Here is a 25,393-nt window from a genome sequence, read left to right on the forward strand (position 1 = left end):
AGCGGGCTCAGAGTCTAATCCCCGTTTTACGGATGAGGCAACCGAGGCCCAGAGAAGTGAAGTGACTTGCCCAGGGTCACACAGCAGACAAGCGGCAGAGCCAGGATTAGAACCCAAGACCTTCGTTCATTCAATCGTGTTTATTGAGCGCTTACTGTGTGCAGAGCACTGGACTAAGCGCTTGGGAAGTACAAGTCGGCAACATATAGAGACGGTCCCTACCCAACAGCGGGATCACAGTCTAGAAGACCTTCCGACTCCCAAGCCCGTGCCGTATCCACTATGCCCTACACCATGCTGCAGCCTTCTGGTTCTCGTAGTTGGGGGCGGGAGGGGGGAGGGCGTCTAGCTTGGTGAGTCAACTGGGGTGATGACGTGAACTCCCTTGCCAGGCCCGAATTTGCAGTTCCTAGAGGGATTCCTGCCGCCTGGCCTGTCAAAAGCTGGAAAAGCTGGAAAACCTGGAAAACCATCCCGGCTGGGGAGGGGGCTCATTTAGTGCGACTCTTGGATCCCATCTGGTGGCCAAAGGAGAAAAACGAGCAACTGCGGAAATTGTGGTTCCGATCTTCCCCATCAATCAATCATATTTACTGAGCGCTTACTGTGTGCAGGGCACTGTACTGAGCGCTCGGGGGACTACTGTGCAACAGAGTTGGGAGACAGGTTCCCTGCCCACAACGAGCTTACAGTCTAGAGGGGGAGACAGACATTAATATTCATTCATTCATTCATTCATTCAATCGTATTTATTGAGCGCTTACTGTGTGCAGAGCACTGTACTAAGCGCTTGGGAAGTACAGGTTGGCAGCATATAGAGACGTTGAGCCCGTTGTTGGGTAGGGACCATCTCTATGTGTTGCCGACTTGTACTTCCCAAGCGCTTAGTCCGGTGCTCTGCACATAATAAGCGCTCGGTAAGTTCATTCATTCATTCATTCAATCATATTTATTGAGGGCTTACTGTGTGCAGAGCACTGGACTAAGCACTTGGGAAGTACAAGTTGGCAACAGATAGAGACGGTCCCTACCCAACAGCGGGCTCACAGTCTATGTTGAATGAATGAATGAATAAATAAATTACGGCTATTCATTCATTCAGCTGTATTTATTGAGTGCTTACTGTGTGCAGAGCACTGGACTAAGCGCTTGGGGAGTTCAAGTCAGCAACGTATAGAGATGGTCCCTACCCAACAACGGGCTCACAGTCTAGATTGAATGAATGAATAAATAAATTATGGTTATTCATTCATTCATTCAGTCGTATTTATTGAGCGCTTACTGTGTGCAGAGCACTGTACTGAGTGCTTGGGAAGTACAAGTTGGCAACATATAGAGACGGTCCCTACCCAACAATGGGCTCACAGTCTATATTGAATGAATGAATGAATAAATAAATTATGGCTATTCACTCATTCATTCAATCATATTTATTGAGTGCTTACGGTATGCAGAGCACTGAACTAAGCCCTTGGGAAGTACAAACTGGCAACATATAGAGACGGCCCCTACCCAACAACGGGCTCACAGTCTAGATTGAATGAATGAATGAATAAATAAATTATGGCCATTCATTCAATCGTTTTTATTGAGCGCTTACTGTATGCAGAGCACTGGACTAAGCGCTTGGGAAGTACAAGTTGGCAACATATAGAGACGGCCCCAACCCAACAACGGGCTCACAGTCTACATGGAATGAATGAATGAATAAATAAATTATGCCTATGTGCATCGGTGCTGTGGGGCTGAGGGAGGGGCGAAGAAAGGGTGCATAGCTAAGCGCGAGAATGAGGACGATGCAGAAGGGAGTGAGAGAAGAGGAAATGAGGGCTTAGTTGGGGAAGGCTTCTTGGAGATTTGCCTTCATGAGGCTTTGAAGGTGGGAAGAGAAGTCTAAGTATTCTCCTGGTTCTCCTCCCACTTCTTTACTCTTTCCTAGTTTTCTTTCCCGACTCTTCATCCCCAGCACCTCACCCTTCAGATGTCACCACCCCATCTATGTCGCTGTCTGTCTCCTCCCTCTTTAGACTGCAAGCTCGTTATGGGCAGGGCATGTGTCTGGTTATTGTTAGAGTGTACTCCGCAAGTGCTTAGTACAGTTCTCTGCACACAGTAAGTGCTCAATAAAAGCTGCTGAATGAATGAGTCCTGGATCCTCTATAGTTTCCTTTAGACTGTAAGCTCATTGTAGGCAGGGAAAGCGTCTGCCAACTCTGTTTGTGTTGTTAAATCGTACTCCCCCAAGCACTTAGTTTAGCGCTGTGGACACAGTAAATGCTCAATAAATACGATAGATTGATCGATTCTCTCCGGGGTCCCGTCCAATCTCATGCCTTCAATTGCCACCTTCGCGTGGGTGACTTCCAAATCTGCATCTCCAGCCCTGGCTTCTCGCCTGCTTGTGGATTTCAAATCTCCTTCTGCCTCCAGGCATTTCCACCCGGATGACCCATCAAAAGCCCGCTGTTGGGTAGGGACCGTCTCTATATGTTGCCAACTTGTACTTCCCAAGCGCTTAGTACGGTGCTCTGCACACAGTAAGCGCTCAATAAATACGATTGAATGAATGAATGAATGAATCAAAAACAGAACTCTTCATCTTCCCTACTAAACCTTCTCGCACTCCTAACTTTCTCATCACTGTCGACAGCATCACTATCCTTCCTGCCCCTGAAGCTTGAGGCTTTGATGTTTTCTTTGGCTCTCAGTCAGTCCCTTCCCTTTTACAGTTAGTCTCTAAATCCTGCATGTAATTCTTCCATATTGCATGGATCTCTCTGTGCCTTTATGCCTATCCTGCTGTAAAATGGGGATGAAGATTGTGAGCTCCCCATGGGACAACCTGATCACCTTGTATTCCCCCCAGTGCTTAGAACAGTGCTTCGCACATAGTAAGCGCTGAACAAATGCCATCATTATTATTTGAGCCCCCATCCTCTGACTGGATTACTTCTTAGAGGTTCCTCTGCTTCAACCCTCCCTCCTCTATAGTCTGCCGTACACATACATACTCATACCCTCTTCCTAAAGCATCCTTCAAACACACCAGGCCCTCCTCAGCCTGGTATTTGTTTTTTTCGTTTTTTGTTTTTTTTTACTGTATTTATTAAGCGCTTTCTATGTGACAAGCACTGTTTTAAGCACTAGTACAAATGCAAGATTATCAAGTTGGACACCATCCCTCTATCCCATATGAGACTCACAGTCTAGGTAGCAGGCAGTAGGATTTAATCCTCATTTTACAGAGTAGGAAACAGAGGCACAGAATAGCTTAGTGACTTGCCCAAGGTCACACAGCAGAGCAGTGGCAGAGCTGGGCTATTCTGCAGTGTCTACTCATTTGTTCTCGTCCAGCATAAAAACTAATCTTTGGCTACAAGGCCTTCCACCAGTTTTCTTCCTCCTATCAATCTACCCTCTTCTCTGGTTACAACCCAACATGCAATTTTTGCTCTTCTCGAGCCAAACTTTTAACTGCTCCTCACTAATAACACTCCTATCTCTAGCCCATCATTCACTCCTTCCCCTCTCAAATCCACCAAAATATATATCCCTTCTCAACTTCCATGCCCTCCTATAAAGCTATGTCCTCCAAGTGACTTTGCCTAGCTAACCCCTCCTTCCTCCTCCCTGGTCATGTCATCTGAGAAGCAACCTTAGCACTTATATGTATATTAAAATATTACTTTATTTGTTATATATTCAATTCCTCCAATCTGCTTTTATCATTGGTGCTTACTCTCAGACTTTTTTACATAGCATTTGGCACGTAATGTCCTTTGTCTCTCTATTTAAATGTCAGCTCCTCAAACTACAAGAGTCTGGAGGGCAGGGACCTGGTGTTTTTCTTTTGTTGTGTATTCCCAAGTAGCCCTGTTGTTGATCCAGTGACAAAGAACAATTGTGGTGGCCTTCCCCAATAAGTTCTCTGTGTGGAGATACCAGAAATGATAATTTGATGAAGATGATGATAGTGTGAATAATTACATTTTCTAAGGGCATATTACATGCAAGCACCTTGTGAAGCGCTGGCCCAAGAAGAAGCAGCAATTTCTTTCTTCATTTATCCCAGAATAGTTAATGGTTCAGAAAACAAATCCAATTACGCTCCAGTCCATTTCCTACTTCACGCTGCTGCCCGGATCATCTTTGTGGAGAAATGCTCTGGGCATGTTACTCCCCTCCTCAAAAATCTCCAGTGGCTGCCAGTCAACCTATGCATCAAGCAAAAACTCCTCATTCTCGGCTTCAAGGCTGTCCATCCCCTCACCCCCTCTTCCCTCCCCTCCCTTCTGTCCTTCTCCAGCCCAGCCCGCACCCTCCGCTCCTCTGCTGCCGCTCACCTCCTCACCGGGCCTCGTTCTCGCCTGTCTCGCCGTCGACCCGTGTCCCATGTCCTTCCCCTGGCCTGGAATGCCCTCCCTCCACACATTCGCCAAATTAAATCTCTTCCTCCCTTCAAAGCCCTACTGAGAGCTCACCTCCTCCAAGAGGCCTTCCCAGACTGAGCCCCCTTTTTCCTCTCCTCCTCCCCATCCCCCCTGCCCTACCTCCTTCCCCTCCCCGCAGCATCTGTATATATGTTTGTACAGATTTATTTTACTTGTACATATTTACTATTCTATTTATTTTGGTAAGAATGTGCATGTAGCTTAATTTCTATTTATTCTGATGACTTGACATCTATCCACATGTTTTGTTTTGTTGTCTGTCTCCCCCTTCTAGACTGTGAGCCAGTTGTTGGGTAGGGACCGTCTTTATATGTTGCCAACTTGTACTTCCCAAGCGCTTAGTACAGTGCTGTTCACACAGTACGCGCTCAATAAATACGATTGAATGAATGAATGAATGAGACCAGCACTCGCCATTTTCATGGTTTTATTTGTTTTGGATCAAGTCCCAGAAATCCTTCCTATCCTCTGAGGATTCCATTGTTTTTCATTTCATCATCATCATCATCAATCGTATTTATTGAGCGCTTACTATGTGCAGAGTACTGTACTAAGCGCTTGGGAAGTACAAATTGGCAACATATAGAGACAGTCCCTACCCAACAGTGGGCTCACAGTCTAAAAGGGGGAAAGGTGAAAGGTGTATCATTTCACTTTGCAATGGGCAGAGAAACAGATATTTATATCGAATGTGGAATAAAATGAAGGTAGAATAAAGTGGCCCAAGAAGTTAGCCTTCCCCAACTGTCAGATAAAGGGAGTTGGTCTTCATCATCATGACCCTCTTCAGTGGTATTTCCTGAGTGCTAACTTTCTGCAGAACCCTGTACTAAGCTCTTGGGAATGTACAATACAACAGAGTTGGCAGACATGCACCCTGCCCACAATGAGCTCAGAGTCTAGAGGGGGAGACAGACATCAATATAAATAAATAACGTATAATATATGATGTAAAGATATGTGCATATCTTCCTTCTGACTCAGGAGTCAAAGTAATACCTTGAATTTTTATAGAGCTTTCATTTTTTCAGAGCATTTGTACAGTATGTTTCTCCTTTTGTCCGCCAATCAATCAGGGGTACTTATTGAGGACTCGCCGTTTACAGAACACTGTACTAAACGCTTGGGAGGGTTGGTGGACACAGTACCTGCCTACAGAGATCTCACTATCCATACCACATCTCTGTGAAGAAGGAAGAGATAGGCATGTTTCCTACCACTAAACAGATGACAAACAAAGGCTTAGGGAGATTAAGTGATTTGCTCAAGTTCACCCAACAGACTACTGGGGTGCTTAGTACAGTATAGTACAGTACTTTGCACACAGTAAGCCCTCAATAAATACAGTTGAGTGAATGAATGAATAGTGGCAGAACTGAGCCTGGGACCTGGAACTCCTGACTCTCAGATCCGAGTTTTTTTCAGCTAGACCATAATAATAATAATTATGGTATTTGTTAAGCGCTTACTATGTGCCAAGCACTGTTCTGAGCACCTAATTCTGTTTGCCATTCATCTAATAGCTGTGAAACTGATGCTGAACGGGTTTAGTTGTGGTCTTTTGATTAGAACACGTTTGAGATTTCCTATGGCCTAGTGGATAGAGCTTGAGCCTGAGAGTCGGATGGACCTGGGTTCTAATCCCAGTTCCTCCACATAATAATAATAATAATAATAATAATAATAATAATAATAATAATAACAACAGTGGTATTTGTTAAGTGCTTACTATGTGCCAAGCACTGTTCTAACCACTGGGCTAGATACAAAGTCATCAGCTTGTCCCACATGGGGCTCACACTTTTAATCCCCATTTTGCAGATGAGGGAACTAAGGCACAGAGAAGTGAAGTGACTTGCCCATGGTCATACAGCGGACAAGTGGCAGGGCCGGGATTAGAACCCACGTCCTCTGACTCCCAAGCCCGGGCTCTTTCCACTAAGCCACACTGCTTCTTGTCTGCTCTGTGACCTTGGCCAAGTCACTTCACTTCTCTGCCTTTGTTCCCTCATCTGTAAAATGGGGATTAAGACTGTGAGCCCCATTTGGGACACGGACTCTATGAAACCTGATTAGCTTGTATCTAATTGTTTTTATAAATGGTTTTTGTTAAGTGCTTACTATGTGCCAGGCACAGTACTAAGTGCTGGGGTAGATAATAGGTTGTCGTATTCTATTTACTATAGCTATAATTCTATTTATTATAGCTATAATTCTATTTGTTATAGCTATAATTCTATTTATTCTGACCTGTCTACATGTATTGTTTTGTTATCTGTATCCCCCTTCTAGACTGTGAGCCCATTGTTGGGTAGGGACCGTCTCTATATGTTGCCAATTTGTACTTCCCAAGTGCTTAGTACAGTGCTCTACACACAGTAAGCGCTCAATAAATATGATTGAATGAATGAATGAATGACTATTGGACACAGTCCCTGTCCCACATGAGGCTCACAGTCTTAATCCCCATTTTACAGTTGCAGGAACTGAGGTTGGGAGCCCCATCTGGACAGAAAAGCTGTGTTTGATCTGATTACCTTGTATCTACTCCGGGAAATCATGCTGTCACATAGTAAAAGCACTATGCCTCAGTTCCCCCATCTGTAAAATGGGGATTAAGACTGTGAGCCCCACGTGGGACAGGCTTGATTACCTTGTATCCCCCCAGTGCTTAGAACAGTGCTTGGCACATAGTAAGCGCTTAACATACCAACATTATTATTATTATTATTATTATTATTATTATTATTATTATTATAAATGCCGTAATTGTTATCAGCGTTCCTATAAACTTCAAGCTAGTTCTCAAGAATAACTTTAGGTTCACCTAACAATGGTATTTATTAAATGCCTCCTATGCACAGAGCACTGTGCTAAGAGCTTGGGAGAATGCACTAGTTAGAAGACATGATCCCTGCCCTAAAGAAGCTTGCAGCTTAGTGGGAAAGACCTATACAAAATAATTTGCAGATAGGAGAGAAAAGAAAAATTGATTTGTAGATGAGTAGTGGTCGATATTTACCAAAATGCTATGAGTGGGTGTGAGTACAAAAAAGTCTGTAGTTGGCACAGAGGAGCTAAGGTGGTAGTTGAAGGTGAATCGATCAATCAAGCAGTTGTATTCATTCAGCCCTTTCTGGGTGCAGAGCACTGTGTAAGCGCTTAGTACAGTGCTCTGCACATAGTAAGCGCTCAATAAATACGATTGATTGATTATGTACTTGGAAAGAATACAATATAACGAAGCTGGTAGACAAGTTCCCACATTGTTATATTGTACTACTACTACTAATAATGGCATTTATTAAGCGCTTACTATGTGCAAAGCACTGTTCTAAGCGCTGGGGAGGTTACAAAGTGATCAGGTTGTCCCACAGGGGGCTCACAGTCTTCACCCCCATTTTCCAGATGAAGTCACTGAGGCACAGAGAAGTTAAGTGACTTGCCCAAAGTCACACAGCTGACAATTGGCGGAGCTGGGATTTGAACCCATGACCTCTGACTCCAAAGCCTGGGCTCTTTCCACTGAGCCATGTTGCTTCTTTGTACTCTCCCAAGTGCTTAGTACAGTGCTCTGCAAACAGTAAGCACTCAATAAATACGATTGGCTGACACGGAAAGAGCATAGACCTGGGAATCAGAGGATCTGGGTTCTAATTCCTGACTCTGCCACTTGTCCCTTGTGTGATCTTGGGCAGACCACTTCTCTGTGCCTCAGCTAGCTCATCTTTAGAAGGGGAATTATGACTGTGAGCTCCACGTGGGACAGGGATTGTGTCCAACCAGCTTTGCTCGTATCTACCCCTGGTGCTTAGTACAGTGCCTGGCACCAAGTAAGTGCTAAACAAATACTATTTAAAAATAGGAGCTTAATGTCTAGAGGGAGACAGACTTTAATATAAATAAATAAAGTGTGGATATATAATAATAATAATGGTATTTATTAAGCGCTTACTATGTGCAGAGCACTGTTCTAAGCTCTGGGGAGTATACAAGGTGAACAGGTTGTCCCATGTGGGGCTCACAGTCTTCACCCCCATTTTACAGATGAGGGAACTGAGGCCCAGAGAAGTTAAGTGATTTGCCCAAAGTCACCCAGCTGACAAGTGGCAGAGCCGGGATTAGAACCCATGACCTCTGACTCCCAAGCCCAAGCTCTTTCCACTGAGCTACACTGCTTCTCATACTTATACATAAGTGCTGTGGGGCTGAGGCTGGGGTGAATAAAGCATGGAAATAAAGGGCGTGTGGCTTAGGCAGAAGAAAAGTTTATTGGAGAAGGCTCCTGGAGGAGACATGGTTTCAGAAAGGCTTTGAAGATGGAAAGAGCTATGATCCGGCAGCTCGATTAATCGGTGGCATTTATTGAGCACTTCTTGTGTGCAGAACACTGGACTAAATGCTTGGGAGCGTACAGTATAATAGAGGTGGTAGACATGATCCCTGCCTAAAAAGAATTTACGAGTGGGAGACAGACGTTGAAATCAATTACAGATAGAGGAAATGACAGGTTACAAGGCCATGTTCATAAGTGTTGTGAGTCTGTGGACAGATTTGTCAGTCTTTTAGACTGTGAGCCCACTGTTGGGTAGGGACTGTCTCTATATGTTGCCAACTTGTACTTCCCAAGCGCTTAGTACAGTGCTCTACACACAGTAAGCGCTCAATAAATATGATTGATGATGATGATTTGACGAGGGGAGAACAGGGGGATGGAGTCAGGAGAGATAATAATAATAATAATAATAATAATAATAATAATATTGGTATTTGTTAAGCACTTACTATGTGCCAAGCACTGTTCTAAGCATTGGGATAGATACGAGGTTATTAGGTTGTCCCACCTGGGGCTCACAGTCTTGATTCCCATTTTACAGACGAGGGAACTGAGGCACAGAGAAGTGAAGTGACTTGCCCAAAGTCCTCACAGCTGACAAGTGGCGGAGCCGGGATTAGAACCCACGACCTCTGACTCCTAAGCCTGGCCTCTTTCCACTAAGCCAAACTGCTTCTCAGCCACGCAGCTTCTCGAGAATGAGGAGCGAAGAGGGTGAATTGGTGAAGAGAGTGGACAGAGAGAGAGGGGGAGGATTAGGTTTCCTCAAAGTTGAAATTCAGGGTTAGACAGTACACCAAAAATTAAATAATTTAGTATGCTAACTACTCAGATACTGGGGTATTTGAGAGATGACCATATATGTATATATGATTGTACATATTTATTACTCTATTTACTTATTCATTTTACTTGTACATATCGATTCTATTTATTTTATTTTGTTAGTATGTTTGGTTTTGCCCTCTGTCTCCCCCTTTTAGACTGTGAGCCCACTGTTGGGTAGGGACTGTCTCTATATGTTGCCAACTTCTACTTCCCAAGCGCTTAGTACAGTGCTCTGCACACAGTAAGCGCCCAATAACTACGATTGATGATGATGATGACCAGAAAATTGGGCCACCCAAGCTTCTCTTGGTGACAGATTTTTCCCCAGCAGTCTAGCCTCATTTTCCCTACTTTTTAATGGTATTTGTTAAGCACTTACCATGTGTCAAGCACTATTCTAAGCGCTGGGGTTGGTATAGGATAATTAGGTCAGATGCAGTTCCTGCCCTGCATGGGGCTCACATTCTAAATTGAATGGAGAACAGGTATTTAATCCCCATTTTGCAGCTGATAACAGGTCTTTAATCCCCATTTTGCAGTTGAGAAAACTGAGGCACAGAGAAGCAAAGTGACCTACCCAAGGTCACATAGCAACAATTGGTGAAGCTGGGATTCGAACCCAGGTCCTCTGACTCTCAGAGCCATGCTCTTTCTACAAGGCCATGCTGCTGTTATATAGCAAGGAATCCAACTCCCCAGATAGTCATAATACCTTTCTTCCAATCAATCAATCAATCAGTCATATTTATTGAGCGCTTACTGTGTGTACTAAGTGCTTGGGAAGTACAAGTTGGCAACACATAGAGACAGTCCCTACCCAACAGTGGGCTCACAGTCTAAAAGGGGGAGACGGAGAACAAAACCAAACATACTAACATACTAAACCAAACATTCCAACTCACCTTTCCAACTTTCAACTTACGAAAAGATAAAGTTCAACAGATTGTGAGTTGAAATAGACAATGAACTCAAGTCTTAAGGACAAATACAAAGTGAACGGGAATCAATTCACTCTTGGGTTTTGCTGGTGTTTTGTGGGAACAGCGGAGCTGGTACTTACAACCTTGTATTCACTTTGGGGCTATTCCCATTTCCGTATGCAGTAACTACGTGGGACTCGGGCCTATTGGATTTCTTTCTGCTGTAACCTGCTGTCTCCACGCTGCCATCAAATAGGTCTCCAGTGAAGAAAAGCTGCCCCAGGTTCCCTCCATTTAAACATGATACTTGGGAAACATTCTCTAGAAACTCATAAAATAAATGTTAATTACTATTAAAAGGCACTTTAACTAATCGATCAAAGGTGGAAACCATCATCAGAATGCCATTTCCTACTTGTAAGGCAGGCTGTCTTTTCAGCAAGCAAATTAAGATTCCTTGGATTCCAAATGTAATCAGGTGGGAAAAGTTGCCAGACAACATAGCAGTGTTTAGGGCTCTTCAGAGGCACCAAAAGAGCAGCACAAATGGCTGTTATTGAGGGAAGGAAAGTTGGTTTTCTGGCATCCTTCCCCCTCTCCTTCATTTCTCTTTCCCCAAAGACCTGCTATTGGGTTGACAAAATACCCAATTACTGAATGTGTCTGGAAAATTAACTTGAGTGATGCTTCTTCCTTCCCTATAAAGCATACCATTTAGGTCACTTTACCCAACCCTTCCTGACCCAGGGATTGAGATTTTACCCATAGATTCCTGGAGCGGAGTTGCTCTTTTCTCCTGTTCCTCTGGGTTGCCTGACCTAGAAACGGATTTTCGCCTTGCCTAGTAAAAGGGTGGTAGTGAGTGATTGTCATATTAATGTAGGCTGGGATATTCCAAGTCTTTTGCCGTGAGTAAAACTACTCCTGGGAAATTCCAAAGAGCTCTGGTGGTACTTAGAATTTCCCAGGAGTAGTTTTACTCACAGCAAAAGACTTGGAATATCCCAGCCTACATTAATATTACAGTCACTCACTACCACCCTTTTACTAGGCAAGGCGAAAATCCGTTTCCAGGAAATTTATTGCTCCTGCCTTCTCCTCCTGCCTTAATTGAGCAGTGTGGCGCAGAGAAGCAGCATGGCTCAGTGGAAAGAGCACGGGCTTTGGAGTCAGAGGTCATGGGTTCAAATTCCGACTGCCAATTGTCAGCTGTGTGACTTTGGGCAAGTCACTTCACTTCTCTGTGCTACAGTTCCCTCATGTAAAATGGGGATTAAGACTGTGAGCCCCCCGTGGGGCAACCTGATCACCTTGTAACCTCCCCAGTGCTTAGAACAGTGCTTTACACATAGTAAGCGCTTAATAAATGCCATCATTATTATTATTATTTAGAGGAACTGAGCTGTTTACATTATCCCTTGTCCTTTCAGCTAGCTTTTCCATCATGGCCCCAAAGCTATCAGTGATTTAATTCTGTACAGAATGCGAAGAGTTAGTTCCCTATTTGTTTTCTTGGACTTGGGTCCAATTTTTATATCATCTTGTTCTGCTGATAGAGTTTATGTGCTCCATTCGGTGGCCTGCCTCCTTTTACACAAGTATTGTGCAGCCTAAGAGGTTCAATAAATTTACTATAGTACATTTCATTTGATAATAAAGATGCTGGTGGTGATGGTTTTCTCCACTTTGGGGAGGCTGTTGTTTGTTAACATTAATGTGAACTGATTTATAGGTGGCACTTTCTGACAGCAAAACGCTTTACTGTCACTTTTTATTAGGACTTACAAAGCGTTTCTCTGTTAGGAGAGATAATAAAATCTTGCCCTTCCGATCTCCTTTTAATAGCTTTAATAGCTCGAAAGCTCATTTAAAACCAGGGTGCTAGAAAGATACAGAATTCACAGCTGGTGATCCACTGTGGCTGTAGAAGGAGCATTTGAAGGAGATCTAGAGAAGCAGAGCACAGGCCTGGGAATCAGAAGGACTGGGATTCTAATTCCGACTCCTCCACTTATCCGCTGGGTGACCTTGGGCAAGTCACTTCGCTTCTGTGCCTCAGTTACCTCATCTGTAGAATGGGGATTAAGATGTGAGCATCCTGTGGGAGAGGGACCGTGTCCAACCTGATTAGTTTCTATCTACTCCAGTGCTTCATAGAGTGCCTGGCACATAGTTACAAGTACCATAATTATTATTACAACAAATACCATTAAATAAGCAAACATAAATATGGGGCCAGAAGAATTGCTAATGGTCTCACGCCTGTTGTCCACTGTTGGAAAGTCAAAAAGTTAGAGAGGTCAGATCTTCGTGTCGCTCAGTTCTTCGGTCAGTCAGGGAGAGAACATAAATCCCCAGGAAACCTGGCTGCCTTGATCTGTCTTTGACCATATGCACCTTTGCAGTCCTGTCAGTGCTCTTTCCTTTCATTTTTCCTGCTGGGTCAAGAAAGAGTGAGACCTCCAAGTTCCTGCTGTGCTATTCTATTTCAGCTCCACACGATGAGGCAAACCTGCAAGGCCAAGAGCCAGCCTCAGCTCAAACTTCCCGTGGTGGGTTTAAATAAGGACATTTAATGTGTTTTTCCTCCGTTTTTATTATTCTGAGTTTGTGTGTTAGTGCATCTGGTGCAGAGGAAGTCAAATAGTTGACCGTCTGGGGAGTGGGCCGAGATGAGTAGATGGGGATGGGGAATGCCTTCAGCCTAGCCCAGAGCACCCTGCCCCCTTATCACCCATTGATTGATTGATTTATATTAAGGTCTGTCTGCCCCTCTAGACCGTGAGCTCACTGTGGGCTGGAATGTGTTGTCATATTGTACTCTCCCAAGCACTTAGTACAGTGCTTTGCACACAGTAAGCACTCAATAAATATGATTGAATGAATGAATGAATGGCCCAGGTAGGCAAGATGCGGTGGCGGTGTTGGGGCTGGGGAGCTTCACCCAGATGGTGGTGTTGATTCTCCACTAATTATCAGCTGTGTGACTTTGGGCAAGTCACTTAATTTCTCTGTGCCTCAGTTACCTCGACTGTAAAATGGGAATTAAGACTGTGAGCCCCACGTGGGACAACCTGATCACCTTGTGTCCTCCTCGGCGCTTAGAACAGTGCTTTGCACATAGTAAGCGCTTAATAAATGCCATTATTATTATTCTTGTTATTATTTACTGAAACGGAGGGAGCTGTCTGCCTCGGCCGGGCACTCCAAAACCGTGGGCCAGAAGAGAAGGGCCCAATCTGTGGTCAGTTTTCCCGAAAGAAGAGAGACTCCTCTAGGGTACAACGGGCTGACACATTTATCTTCGAGAAGCAGCATGGCTTAGTGGATAGAGCCCGGGCTTGGGAGTCAGAAGGACCTGGGTTCTACTCCTGGCTCCACCACTTGTCTGTTATGTGACCTTGGGCAAATCACTTCCTTTCTTGGGTCCTCAGTTCCCTCATCTGTAAAATGGGGATTAAGACTGCGAGCCCCATGTGGGACAGGGACTGATCTTGTATCTACCCCAACACTTAAAACAGTGCTTGGCACATATCGCTTTACAAATACCATCATTATTATTTTCTTTTTCCTTTTCATTCACTGGACATCTCTTTTTCCAGACCTCTTAACTTCCACTCTCTTTTGTCCTCCCGCTCAACCCTGAGAGAGTAGTGACGTCCCGGCAACCTAGGCCTCACGATTGTTTAGGGAGTCAGGGGAGGAGATGATAATGATGGCATTTATTAAGCACTTACTACGTGCAAAGCACTGTTCTAAGCTCTGGGGAGGTTACAAGGTGATCAGGTTGTCCCACGGCGGGGCTCACAGTCTAATTCCCCATTTTACAGATGAGGTAACTGAGGCACAGAGAAGTCAAGCGACTTGCCCAAAGTCAGACAGCTGCCAGTTGGCGGAGCCGGGATTTGAACCCATGACCTCTGACTCCAAAGCCCGGGCTCTTTCTACCGAGCCACGCTGCTTCTCTAGATGAGATGGAGGATGAGAGGAGATGAGAATGGACTCCTGAAATCCCACTCCCCGCTCCAAAGCCCTAACCACAGAAGAAAGATTTCTGCAAGGGAGAGAAGGATCTATGAGGAGGGGAGAAGCAGCTCCCCGATGGACTGTCTCACTTAACGGCACCGCAGGTCCAAGCGGATAAAAGAGAACGTAGAGGCAGATTCCCAGATCCTTTCAACCACCTGCCAAATCCTTGATGCGTTAATGAAAGCTGGGTTAGCACTCCGAATTGGGAAATGTGTTTGGTGTGGTCTACGCTGGCGTGGACGGGAGATTTCGTAGGCACAGGAGACGGTAAAACAAAGGCCTGCCCCAATCTGAAGACAAGTCTGTACGTAATTTGGACCTAACCTTGCCACTGGTTGCTAGAGAGATCAAACTCACTGTGCAGATCTGCCGAGGGCTGCAGTATGTCTTCTCTGTTATTATTGGACGATTCCAAATTCCAGCTGCTTTCCATGTTTTAAGCCCAGGGCTGTGAAGCGGAGGTGGGAGATTTGTTTTTCCGTAACGGAGTTGGAGGGCGAAGCAGAGACCCCCGCTCCTCTTATTGAACATCAACACGAAAATGACTCGAGGCGCTCCAAGGTCTTAGCGAATTTAATCAGAAGGGGCCACGTGTGACATATCTTAACGGCTTGAAAGCCACCAGGTTTTAATGTAAAACCGCATTTCCATTGATGACGGCTCACCTAATAACCTCGATCAGATGATCCGGTCTGGCCGCTTAGACCCGATCAATAGAAATCGTGGGACCGGAGGTCTTTGCCCTCTCTGGCCCCGCTCCCCAACAGGAAATGGAGTCTGGTTTTTCGATTTGGCAAGTCTGTTTATCCGAGCTCCCTCCTGTCTCCATCAATCCGTAAGGGAAGGCTATATTCTCGTGGTTAGCTAAAGGGGCTAGGCGCCAGGAAGATCCGAGATTCTAATCTTGCCCAACCCGCGGACTCGTTGTGTGGTCTGGGGAATTACTTGACCCCTTTATGCTTCAGGTAATTGAATGAAGAATAGCGAGCAAAGCAAGAGCCCTTTGGAAATTGAGATGCTATGTTTCTGGGGCACCCGCCCCCCCACACCAAATAAATAGAGAAAAAAATGTCAAAGAGACTCCTCTAGTTCAATGTGCACGATAAATATTTATGACACTGAACATAAAAGAAGACCCTCCCCTTTCTGTCTTGGTCACCTTCCCCACCCCCTTTCCAATTCCAGGCTCTCTTCTTTGTGTCTTTTTCTTAGACATCCTATACTAGCTAACGCACAAACAACTACTCATGGTATGGTTTTAGAAATTTGCCCCTAAATGGAAAGTGGAATTCCTTTGGAGCAAGGTAGCTCATTTAAAACAAGAGGAGGAAGGAGACTATGTACTGTTTTGATTGTAAGGGATAACGTTCCCTATCGCTGTCCTCCAGATTCATTGAAATGATGATATTTATTTAGTCTTTTCTATGCCCTAAGCACAGTACTCAGCTCTGGGGTAGGTATAAGGTAATCAGTTCTGACCCTGGGACACTGCGTCCGTCCCACATGGGGCTTATGGACTCCGAAGGAAGGAGAACAGATATTTTATTCCCATTTTACAGATGGGGAGACTGAGGCACGGAGAAGTTAAGTGAGTTCCCCGAGGCACACGGCAGGCAAGTGGTGGAGCCGAGATTAGAACCCGTGCTCTTTCCATTAGGCCTCTCTGCTTTTCGATCCAAATCATTTGTTGTTTGGCTCTTGCTGGTCTTGTTTGGAACCAACCAGGATGATTCCAGAAGAGGCCTCTAGAAACTTTGGCACCTCATCTACCTTCTCTCTTCAGTAGGGCAACCATTCCTACTGAAAGAGAGGTTTAACTCCATTGGGATCCCCGTCCCTCCTAATCCCTTTTGTCTCTCTCGTATGTTCTGTTCACAGGCGTCTGGCTAAGAGTCTTGGCCAGGCTGGTGAGATTGAACCGGAAACAGAAGGGATCCTGATGGAATATGGGGTAGACTTCTCTGATTTTTCTCCAGAAGTTTTGAGCTGCCTGCCCCAAGGTATGCCCTGGACCATCCCTCCCACCGAATTCTCGAAGAGAAGAGATTTAAGGTAAGCACCCCAAGTCCTTATTGGTCTTTGGCAAGGTTCCTTCACTTCCCCACCCTCCTCAGATTGTGCCCGTGCTTGGTTCTTGGATCTCCTCTAGCCTATCCCTGGGATTTTCTCTACGTTTCGGGCGGGCAACAACCCCGCTCCCTTCATTCATTCATTCATTCATTCATTCATTCAGTCGTATTTATTTAGCACTTAATATGTGCAGAACACCATACTAAGCACTTGGGAGAGTACACTATAACAATAAGCAAACACATTCCCTGCCCACAAAAAGCTTGCAGTCTAGAGGGGGAAGACAGACATTAATATAAATCAGTACATTTCAGATATGTGGATAAGTGCTGTGGGGCAGGGAGCGGGGGATGAATGAAGGGAGCAAGTCAGGGTGACACAGAAGGGAGAGGGAGAAGAGGAAAGGAGGGATCACATTTGGACAAGGTGCTTTGCCCCCTAATTCTGGTGTCAAGAAGTGATCTGGTCACGAGGGCTTTTTTCAAACGAACTTCTGCAAACTGGGAGTGGGAATTCTGATGGAGGCGTCTTTGCCTGGAACCTTCTTTGAAAGCTGTAGCTTTGGTCTGGAATATGCTGGGAAATACTTTGTGGTATTTTTGTAATAACGTTTTCTTTGAAGATGTTTCTTCATTGTGGGACAGTATTCCTTTTCTGATATTTCTCCTCCTAATATGGTTTCAGTGCTGACATTTGCTTTGGGCTTCACATGGGGCTGTTTGGAGCCTAGAAACTTCTTAAACAACTCATCACAGCTGTGTCAGTTTTTATTCTGAAGTCTTAATAATGTGTCAGTAGGCTGTTCCACCACATTCTCCCTGCCCCTTTCTGGCTGAACAGTAGCAGCATTTCTTAAATTTACTGTAGAGTCAACTCGGGGAATTATCCAGGCCCTTTGCTTTTCCTCCTCATCCTCTCTCTCTTCCTGTTTACCTTCTGGGCATTTCACTATTGGGTTGTCCTCCTTTTGGAATGAAGAGAGAGAAGATGGGTCTCAAATCACTCACTTTTGCTACCCAGGATCTGTTTCAATAAAAGATTTGATGAGGGAAGGGGTCTAAGCTGGATTAGTGGATTTCATTTATTCAGGGTCTTCCTGAATCCCGTTTCTGTGGATATTTGAGAATACTGGACAGCAATTTCCACAAAGGGAATGGTACTACCGTTTTCTGAATGCTCGTCAGTTTTTCTTCTGTGTTTCCAGAATCTATCCCTTCCTCCCAATCCAATGTCAGCACATTGGTCCATGCCCTTGTCATATCCCGACTTGATTATTGCATCAGCCTCCTCTCAGATCTCCCTGACCCCAGTCTCTCCCCTCTCTAGTCCATACCTCACTTAACTTAAAATATTTATTTTATTTTGTTAGTATGTTTGGTTTTGTTCTCTGTCTCCCCCTTTTAGACTGTGAGCCCACTGTTGGGTAGGGACTGTCTCTATATGTTGCCAACGTGTACTTCCCAAGTGCTTAGTACAGTGCTCTGCACATAGTAAGCGCTCAATAAATACGATTGATGGTGATGATGATGATGATGATACCTCACTTAACTGTCAGGATCATTTTTCTTAAACATCTTGTTTTTTTTATATAATGGTATTTTGTAAGTGCTTACTATGTGGCAGGCACTGTACTAAGTTCTGGGGTAGACACAAGATAATCAGATTGGTTACAGTCCGTGTCGCAAATGGGACTCACAGTCTTATCCTTATTTTCCAAATGAGCACAGAGAAGTGAAGTGACTTGTCCAAGGTCATACAGCAGACAATTGATGGAGCTGGGATTAGAACCTAGGTCCTCTGACTCCCAAGCCCCTTCTTTTTCCACTAGGCTGTGCTGCTTCCTGAAACATCGTTCTGCTCATGTCTTCCCACTCCTCAACAACTTCCAGTGGTTATCCAAACATTTAGTTCAGTGTTCTGCACACAGTATGCCCTCAGTAGATGCTACTGATTGATCAGTAGTAATAATTGTGGTATTTGTGAAGTGTTTTCTCTATGCCAAATACTGTACTAAGAGCTGGGGTGGATACAAGCTAATCAGGTTGGACTCAGTCCATGTCCCACATGGGGCTCACAGTCTTAATCCCTGTTTCCAGATGAGGTGACTGAGGCACAGAGAAGTGAAGTGACTTAAGCCAGGTCACACAGTAGACAAATGGCCGATCCTGGCTTAGAACCCAGGTCCTTCTGAATCCCAGATCCATGCAGTATCCACTAGGCCACGTTACTCCTTGCCTCACCACATCAAACCATGGGCTTTGAGGTACCCATTCGACTCTCTCTGCGCCACTCATCCTTGCTTCTCTTCCATGATACTCCAGCTGACACATTTCATTCATTCAATTGTATCTTTTGAGCGCTTACTGTGTGCAGAGCACTGTACTAAGCGCTTGGGAAGTACAAGTCGGCAACATATAGAGACGGTCCCTACCCAACAATAGGATCACAGTCTAGAAGGAGGAGACAAACAACAAAACAAAACAAGCAGACAGGAGTCAAAACCATCAGAAAAATTGGATTATAGCTATGTGCACACCATTAGTAGAGTAGTAAATATGTACAAATAAAATAGAGTAATAAATATGCATAAATATATGCAAGTGCTGTGGGCAGGGGAAGGAGGTAGGGCAGAGGAAGGAAGGGGAGGAGGAGAGGAAAAAGGGGGCTCAGTCTGGGAAGGCCTCGTGGAGGAGGTGAGCTCTCAGTAGGGCTTTGAAGGGAGGAAGAGAGCTAGTTTGGCAGATGTGTGGAGGGAGGGCATTCCAGGCCAGGGGAAGGATGTGGGCCGGGGGTCGACGGCGGGACGGGCGAGAACAAGGCACAGTAAGGCGGTCATGCCAACGTATCACCATGCCTCATTTTCTGTCCCACTGCTGACCTCTTTCTCTCAATCAGTCATTAAATCCTTGGAATTTAGAGAGAATAATACAAGAGAATTAGCAGATACATCTTGTCTTATGTTGTCGAGTTGTTTCCGACCCACAGCGACTCCATGGACACATCTCTCCACCTCCATCTGCAATTGTTCTGGTAGCAGATCCATAGAGTTTTCTTGGTAAAAATACGGACATAAACTAAAGTCTCTGCCCTCCACTCTCTCCCATGCCCCTGCTGCCCAGCACAGGTGAATTTTGACTTGTAGCAGATCACCTTCCACTTGCTGGCCACTGGCCAAGCTAGGAATGGAATGGGTAGGCTTCTGCTTGACTCTCCTTCCCATAGCTATGCAAGACAAGTAGAGTATGAGAAACTCTCCAGGTGCAATACTGAGAGGGGGAGTAGACTCAGACCCTGCCCACAATGAGTTTACACAGTTCCTTATGCCCAGACTCTCTCCCTAATAATAATAATAATAATTATGGTATTTGTTAAGCGCTTACTATGTGCCAGGCACTATATTAAGCACTGGAGTGGATACAAGCAAATCAGGTTGAACACATTCCCAGTCCCATGAGGGGCTCATGGTCTCAATCCCCATTTTAGAGAACTTTTGAGAACTTTCCAATTTTGGGAGAACTAGCTTGAAGTTTATAGGAACGATGAAAGGAATTATGGTATTTATTATGCCTTTACTATGTATTAAAACACTATTTCCCAGAGTAGATACAAGGCATTCAGATCAAGCACAGCTTTTTAGTCCAGATACTACTACTACTACTACTAATAATAATAATAATAATAATGACACTTGTTTAGTGCTTACTAAGTGCAAAGCTCTGTTCTAAGCACTGGGGGAGATACAAGGTGATCAGGTTGTCCCACCTGGGGCTCACAGTCTTAATCCCCATTTTATAGTTGAGGTAACTGAGGCTCAGAGAAGTTAAGTGACTTGCCCAAAGTCATACAGCTGACAAGTGGCAGAGCCGGGATTTGAACCCATGACCTCTGACTCCCAAGCCCGGGCTCTTTCCACGGAGCCACACTGCTTCTCTATGGGGCTCACAACCTCAGTTCCCTCATTTGCAAAATGGGGATTAAGACTCTGATCTTATTGTGTCCAATATGACAACCTTATATCTACCCCAGCACTTAATACTATGCCTGGCACATAGTAAGTGCTTAACAAATACCATTTGTAAAAGCAATCAGATACAAGTTAATCCAGTTTGACGGAGTCCGTGTCCCACATGGGGCTCAGATCTTAATCCCCATTTTACAGATGAGGTAACTGAGGCCCAGGGAAGTGACTTGACCAAGATCACGCAGCAGACAAGTCACAGAGCCGGGATTAGAACCTATGACCTTCTGACTCCGAGGCCGCTGCTCTATCCACTGTGCAATGCTGCTTCCCTGCTCACATGCAGCTGACCACTGCTCTCCCTAATCAACCAACCAATCAATCAATCATATTTATTGAGTGCTTACTGTGTGCAGAGCACTGTACTAAGTGCTTGGGAAGTACAAGTTGGCAACATATAGAGACAGTCCCTAGTGTTACTTATTGAGTACTTACTGTGGACAGATCAGTATACTAAGCACTTGGGACAGAATTGGTAGACAGACCCCGGGCCTGCAAGGAGCTGACATCTAAGTATGAAAGGGAAGACAGACATTAAATTCCCAAAAGCGGGAAATGACGGAGTGCAAGGATATGTACTTAATGTGGGGCTGAGGTAGGGGTGATTAAAGGTAATTAAGAGCTATTGATCCAAGTGCATAGACAAGGCAGAAGAATAGGAGATGAAGGCTTAGGCAGGGAAGCCGGCGATTAGCGTTAGAGGAGTAAAGTGCTCAGACTGAGTTGTAGGAGATCAGCAAGGTAAGGTAGGATGTTGCCAACTTGTACTTCCCAAGAGCTTAGTACAGTGCTTTGCACACAGTAAGCGCTCAATAAATATGATCGAATGAATGAGGGAAAGAGCTGATTGAGTGCCTTATAGCCTGTGGTAAAGGGTTTCTGTTTGTTACAAAGGTGGATGGACAAACATTGGAAGTTCTTGAGGAGTGGGGAGACATGGACTCATGGGTTCAAATCCCAGCTCCGCCACTTGTCAGCTGTGTGACTTTGGGCAAGTCACTTCACTTCTCTGGGCCTCAGTGACCTCATCTGAAAAATGGGGATTAAGACTCTGAGCCCCCATGGGACAACCTAGAACAGTGCTTTGCACATAGTAAGTGCTTAATAAATGCCATTATTATTATTATTATTATTATTATTATCATTATTATTATGGACTGAGTGTTTTGAGGTTGGTTTTGTTTTTTTTTTTGAAAATAATGTGAACCAGCAGAGTGAATTAGACTGGAGAGGGAGGAGACAGGAGGCAGGGAAGTCAGCAAGGAGGCTGATTCATTCATTCATTCTTTCATTCAATCGTATTTATTGAGCGCTTACTGTGTGCAGTGCACTGTACTAAGCTCTTGGGAAGTACAAGTTGGCACCATATAGAGACGGTCCCTACCCAACAACGGGCTCACAGTCTGGAGTGGGGAGACAGACAACAAAACAAAACATGTGGACAGGTGTCTAGTCATCAGAATAAATAGAAGTAAAGCTAGATGCACATCATTAACAAAATAAATAGAATAGTCAGGATGGGATATGTTAAGTGCTTGGTTCAGCGTGGCAGCAGTTTGGAGGGAGAGGAAAGGGAGAATTCTTGAAATGTTGTGAAGGTAGAACCAATGGGATTTGGTGACAGATTGATTGTTTGGGTTGAACGAGAGGGATGAGTTGAGGACAATGCCAAGATTTCATATTTATGAGACAGGGAGGATAGTCGTGTTTTCTTTAGTCTTAGAAGACTAGAAGAAGAAGTCATTCTTCAGACCGGCAGAGGACAGACTTAGGGGTTTGGACATGTTTAGTTTGAGGTGTTGGCAGGACATACAGGTAGAGATATCTTGAAGGCAGGAGGAAATTCAAGACTGCAGAGGAGGAGAGAGGTCATGGCTGGAAGGTAGATTTGAGAATCATTTGCATAGAGATGGTAGTTGAAGCTGTGGGAATGAATTAGTTCTCCAAGGCAGTGGGTGTAGATGGAAAATAGAGACCCAGAACTGAGCCTTGAGGGACTTCCACAGTTAGAGGAGGGAGTCAGAGGAGGAGCCCGCGAAAGAGACTGAGAAAGAGTGGCCAGAGAGATAGGAGAATCGGGAGAGGACAGTGTAAGGGATGCCAACCTTCGGTAATGTTTCCGGAAGAGGACGGTCCACAGTACCTAAGGAAGTGAAGAGATCGAAGAGGATTAAGATGGAATAGAGGTCACTGGATTTGGCAAGAAGGTCATTTGTGACCTTCGAGGGGGCTGTTTCTTTCCGTGGATTGTAGCCCCTCTGCAATCACATCTTCTCTGGGAGGTCTCGCCTAATTCATCTCTCCTCTTCTCACCTTATAGCCTCACCAGTGTCATCCGGGTTCATGGGTACTCGCCCCCAACACACACACCCTCTCCCCTTCCCCAGCTCCCTGAAGCACTTACATGCATAGGCTTATATTCCATCGCTTCCTCCTACCTGTAATTTATTTTAGAGTCTGTCTCCCCACATTAATATAAGGTCCTTGAAAGCAGGATAATGTCTATTTTGCCAAGCACTTGTCATTCAATAAATACTATCGATTGGGTGTAATCTCCGCTAGATTATAAAGTCCCTGAGGGCAGGACTCTGTGGCTACTAAGTCTATTATATTTCCCCAAGTGCTTAGTACAATGATCCACAGTGGCTTTAGTGGATAGGGCCACTATGGGGCTGGGAGTCAGAAGGATCTGGGTTCTAATCCTGGCTCCGCCACATGTTTACTGTGTGACCTTGGACAAGTCACTTCACTTCTCTGTGCCTCAGTTACCTCGACTGTAAAATGGGGTTAAGAGTGTGTGCCCCATTTGGGACAGGGACTATGTCCAACCTGTTTAACTTTGTATCTACCCCAGAAGAGCGCTTGGCACATAGTAAGCACTGAACAAGTATTATTATTAGTAAGCACTAATAATATTAAGCATTATTAAGTATTATAATAACAATATAATATAATAATAATAATTCCTCAACAAATACCAATGATTGATTGAGTCTTTCTGATAGGAAGTTGCCAGTTAGAGGTATAAAAGATAGTGTTCTTCTAAATTTGATATTTTAACAATTTAAAAATAACCCTCAATAATAATAATAATAATAATAATAATAATAATAATTGTGGTATTTCTTAAATGCTTACTATATAATAATGATTGTATTTGTTAAGCGCTTACTATTTGTCAAGCACTGTTCTTAGCTCTGGGGTAGATACAAGGTGATCAGGTTGTCCCACGTGGGGCTCACAGTCTTAATACCCATTTTACAGATGAGGTAACTGAGGCACAGAGAAGCAGCATGGCTCAGTGGAAAGAGCTCGGGCTTTGGAGTTAGATGTCATGGGTTCAAATCCCGGCTCCACCAATTGTCATACCGGGACATACCTGGATGTCCGCCCGCCACCGAAAACTCAACATGTACAAGACAGAGCTCCTCATCTTCCCTCCCAAACCGTGTCCTCTCCCTGTCTTTCCCGTCACTATGGATGGCACTACCATCCTCCCCATCTCACAAGCCCGCAACCTCGGTGTCGTCCCGGACTCTGCTCTTTCATTCACATCACATATCCAATCTGTCATCAGAGCCTGCCTTTCTCACCTTCACAACATCGCCAAGATCCGCCCTTTCCTCTCCATCCAAACCGCTGCCTCGTTAGTACAATCACTCATCCTCTTCCGACTGGATTATTGCATCAGCCTTCTTGTTGACCTCCCAACCTCCTGCTTTTCCCCACTTCAGTCCACTCAGCTGCCCAGATTACCTTTCTACAGAAAAGTTCGGGGCATGTCACCCCCTCCTCAAAAACCTCCAGTGGTTGCCTATCAACCTCTGAATCAAACAAAAGCTCCTCACTATTGGCTTCAAAGCTCTCCATCACCTCGCCCCCTCCTACCTCACTCCCTTCTCTCCTTCTATATCCCAGCCCGCACACTCTGGTTCTCTGCCGCTAGCCTTCTCACTGGGCCTCTTTTTCACCCATCCCGCCGTCGACCCCGACCCACGTCCTACCTCTGGCCTGGAATGCCTTCCCTCCTCAAATCTGCCAGTCACACTTCTCTCCAAAGCCCTACTGAATGCTCACCTCCTCCATGAGGAGAAGCAGCGTGGCTCAGTGGAAAGAGCCCGGGCTTTGGAGTCAGAGGTCGTGGGTTCAAATCCCAGCTCTTTGGGCAAGTCACTTCACTTCTCTGGGCCTCAGTTACCTCATCTGTAAAATGGGGATTGACTGTGAGCCCCTCCATGGGACAACCTGATCACCTTGTACCCTCCCCAGCGCTTAGTACAGTGCTTTGCACATAGTAAGTGCTTAATAAATGCCATCATTATTATTATTATTATTAAATGACGTGCCCAAAGTCATACAGCTGACAATTGGCAGAGCCAGAATTTAACCTGTGACCTCTGACTCCAAAGCCCGTGCTCTTTCCACTGAGCCACGCTGCTTCTCAGGTTGGACACAGTCCCTGCCCTATACGGGGCTCATGCTCTTAATCCCCATTTTACAGATGACATTTTACACATTTCCCAGGCCCGTGTCCATGCTACTTCTCAAAGCTAAGCACTCTACAAAGTGCACCCTACTCCCCCTCATCCCCCCTCCATCCCCCCATCTTACCTCCTTCCCTTCCCCACAGCACCTGTATATATGTATATATGTTTGTACATATTTATTACTCTATTTATTTATTTTACTTGTACATATCTATTTATTTTATTTTTGTTAGTATGTTTGGTTTTGTTCTCTG

General features: G+C 44.9%; 1 protein-coding gene across 2 annotated transcripts in view; it reads left to right on the top strand.

Moving 5' to 3' along the window:
* DIS3L2 (DIS3 like 3'-5' exoribonuclease 2) overlaps nucleotides 1-25,393 on the top strand; it is a 566,950-nt gene that overhangs the window by 273,798 nt on the left and 267,759 nt on the right. For both annotated transcript variants that reach the window (XM_038750342.1, XM_038750351.1), the window contains exon 9: nucleotides 16,443-16,616. In XM_038750342.1, the coding sequence (XP_038606270.1) occupies nucleotides 16,443-16,616 (174 nt within the window). The remainder of the gene's footprint in view (nucleotides 1-16,442; nucleotides 16,617-25,393) is intronic.

The sequence above is a fragment of the Tachyglossus aculeatus genome, chromosome 1, assembly GCF_015852505.1.
Source record: "Tachyglossus aculeatus isolate mTacAcu1 chromosome 1, mTacAcu1.pri, whole genome shotgun sequence".
Taxonomy (NCBI): domain Eukaryota; kingdom Metazoa; phylum Chordata; class Mammalia; order Monotremata; family Tachyglossidae; genus Tachyglossus; species Tachyglossus aculeatus.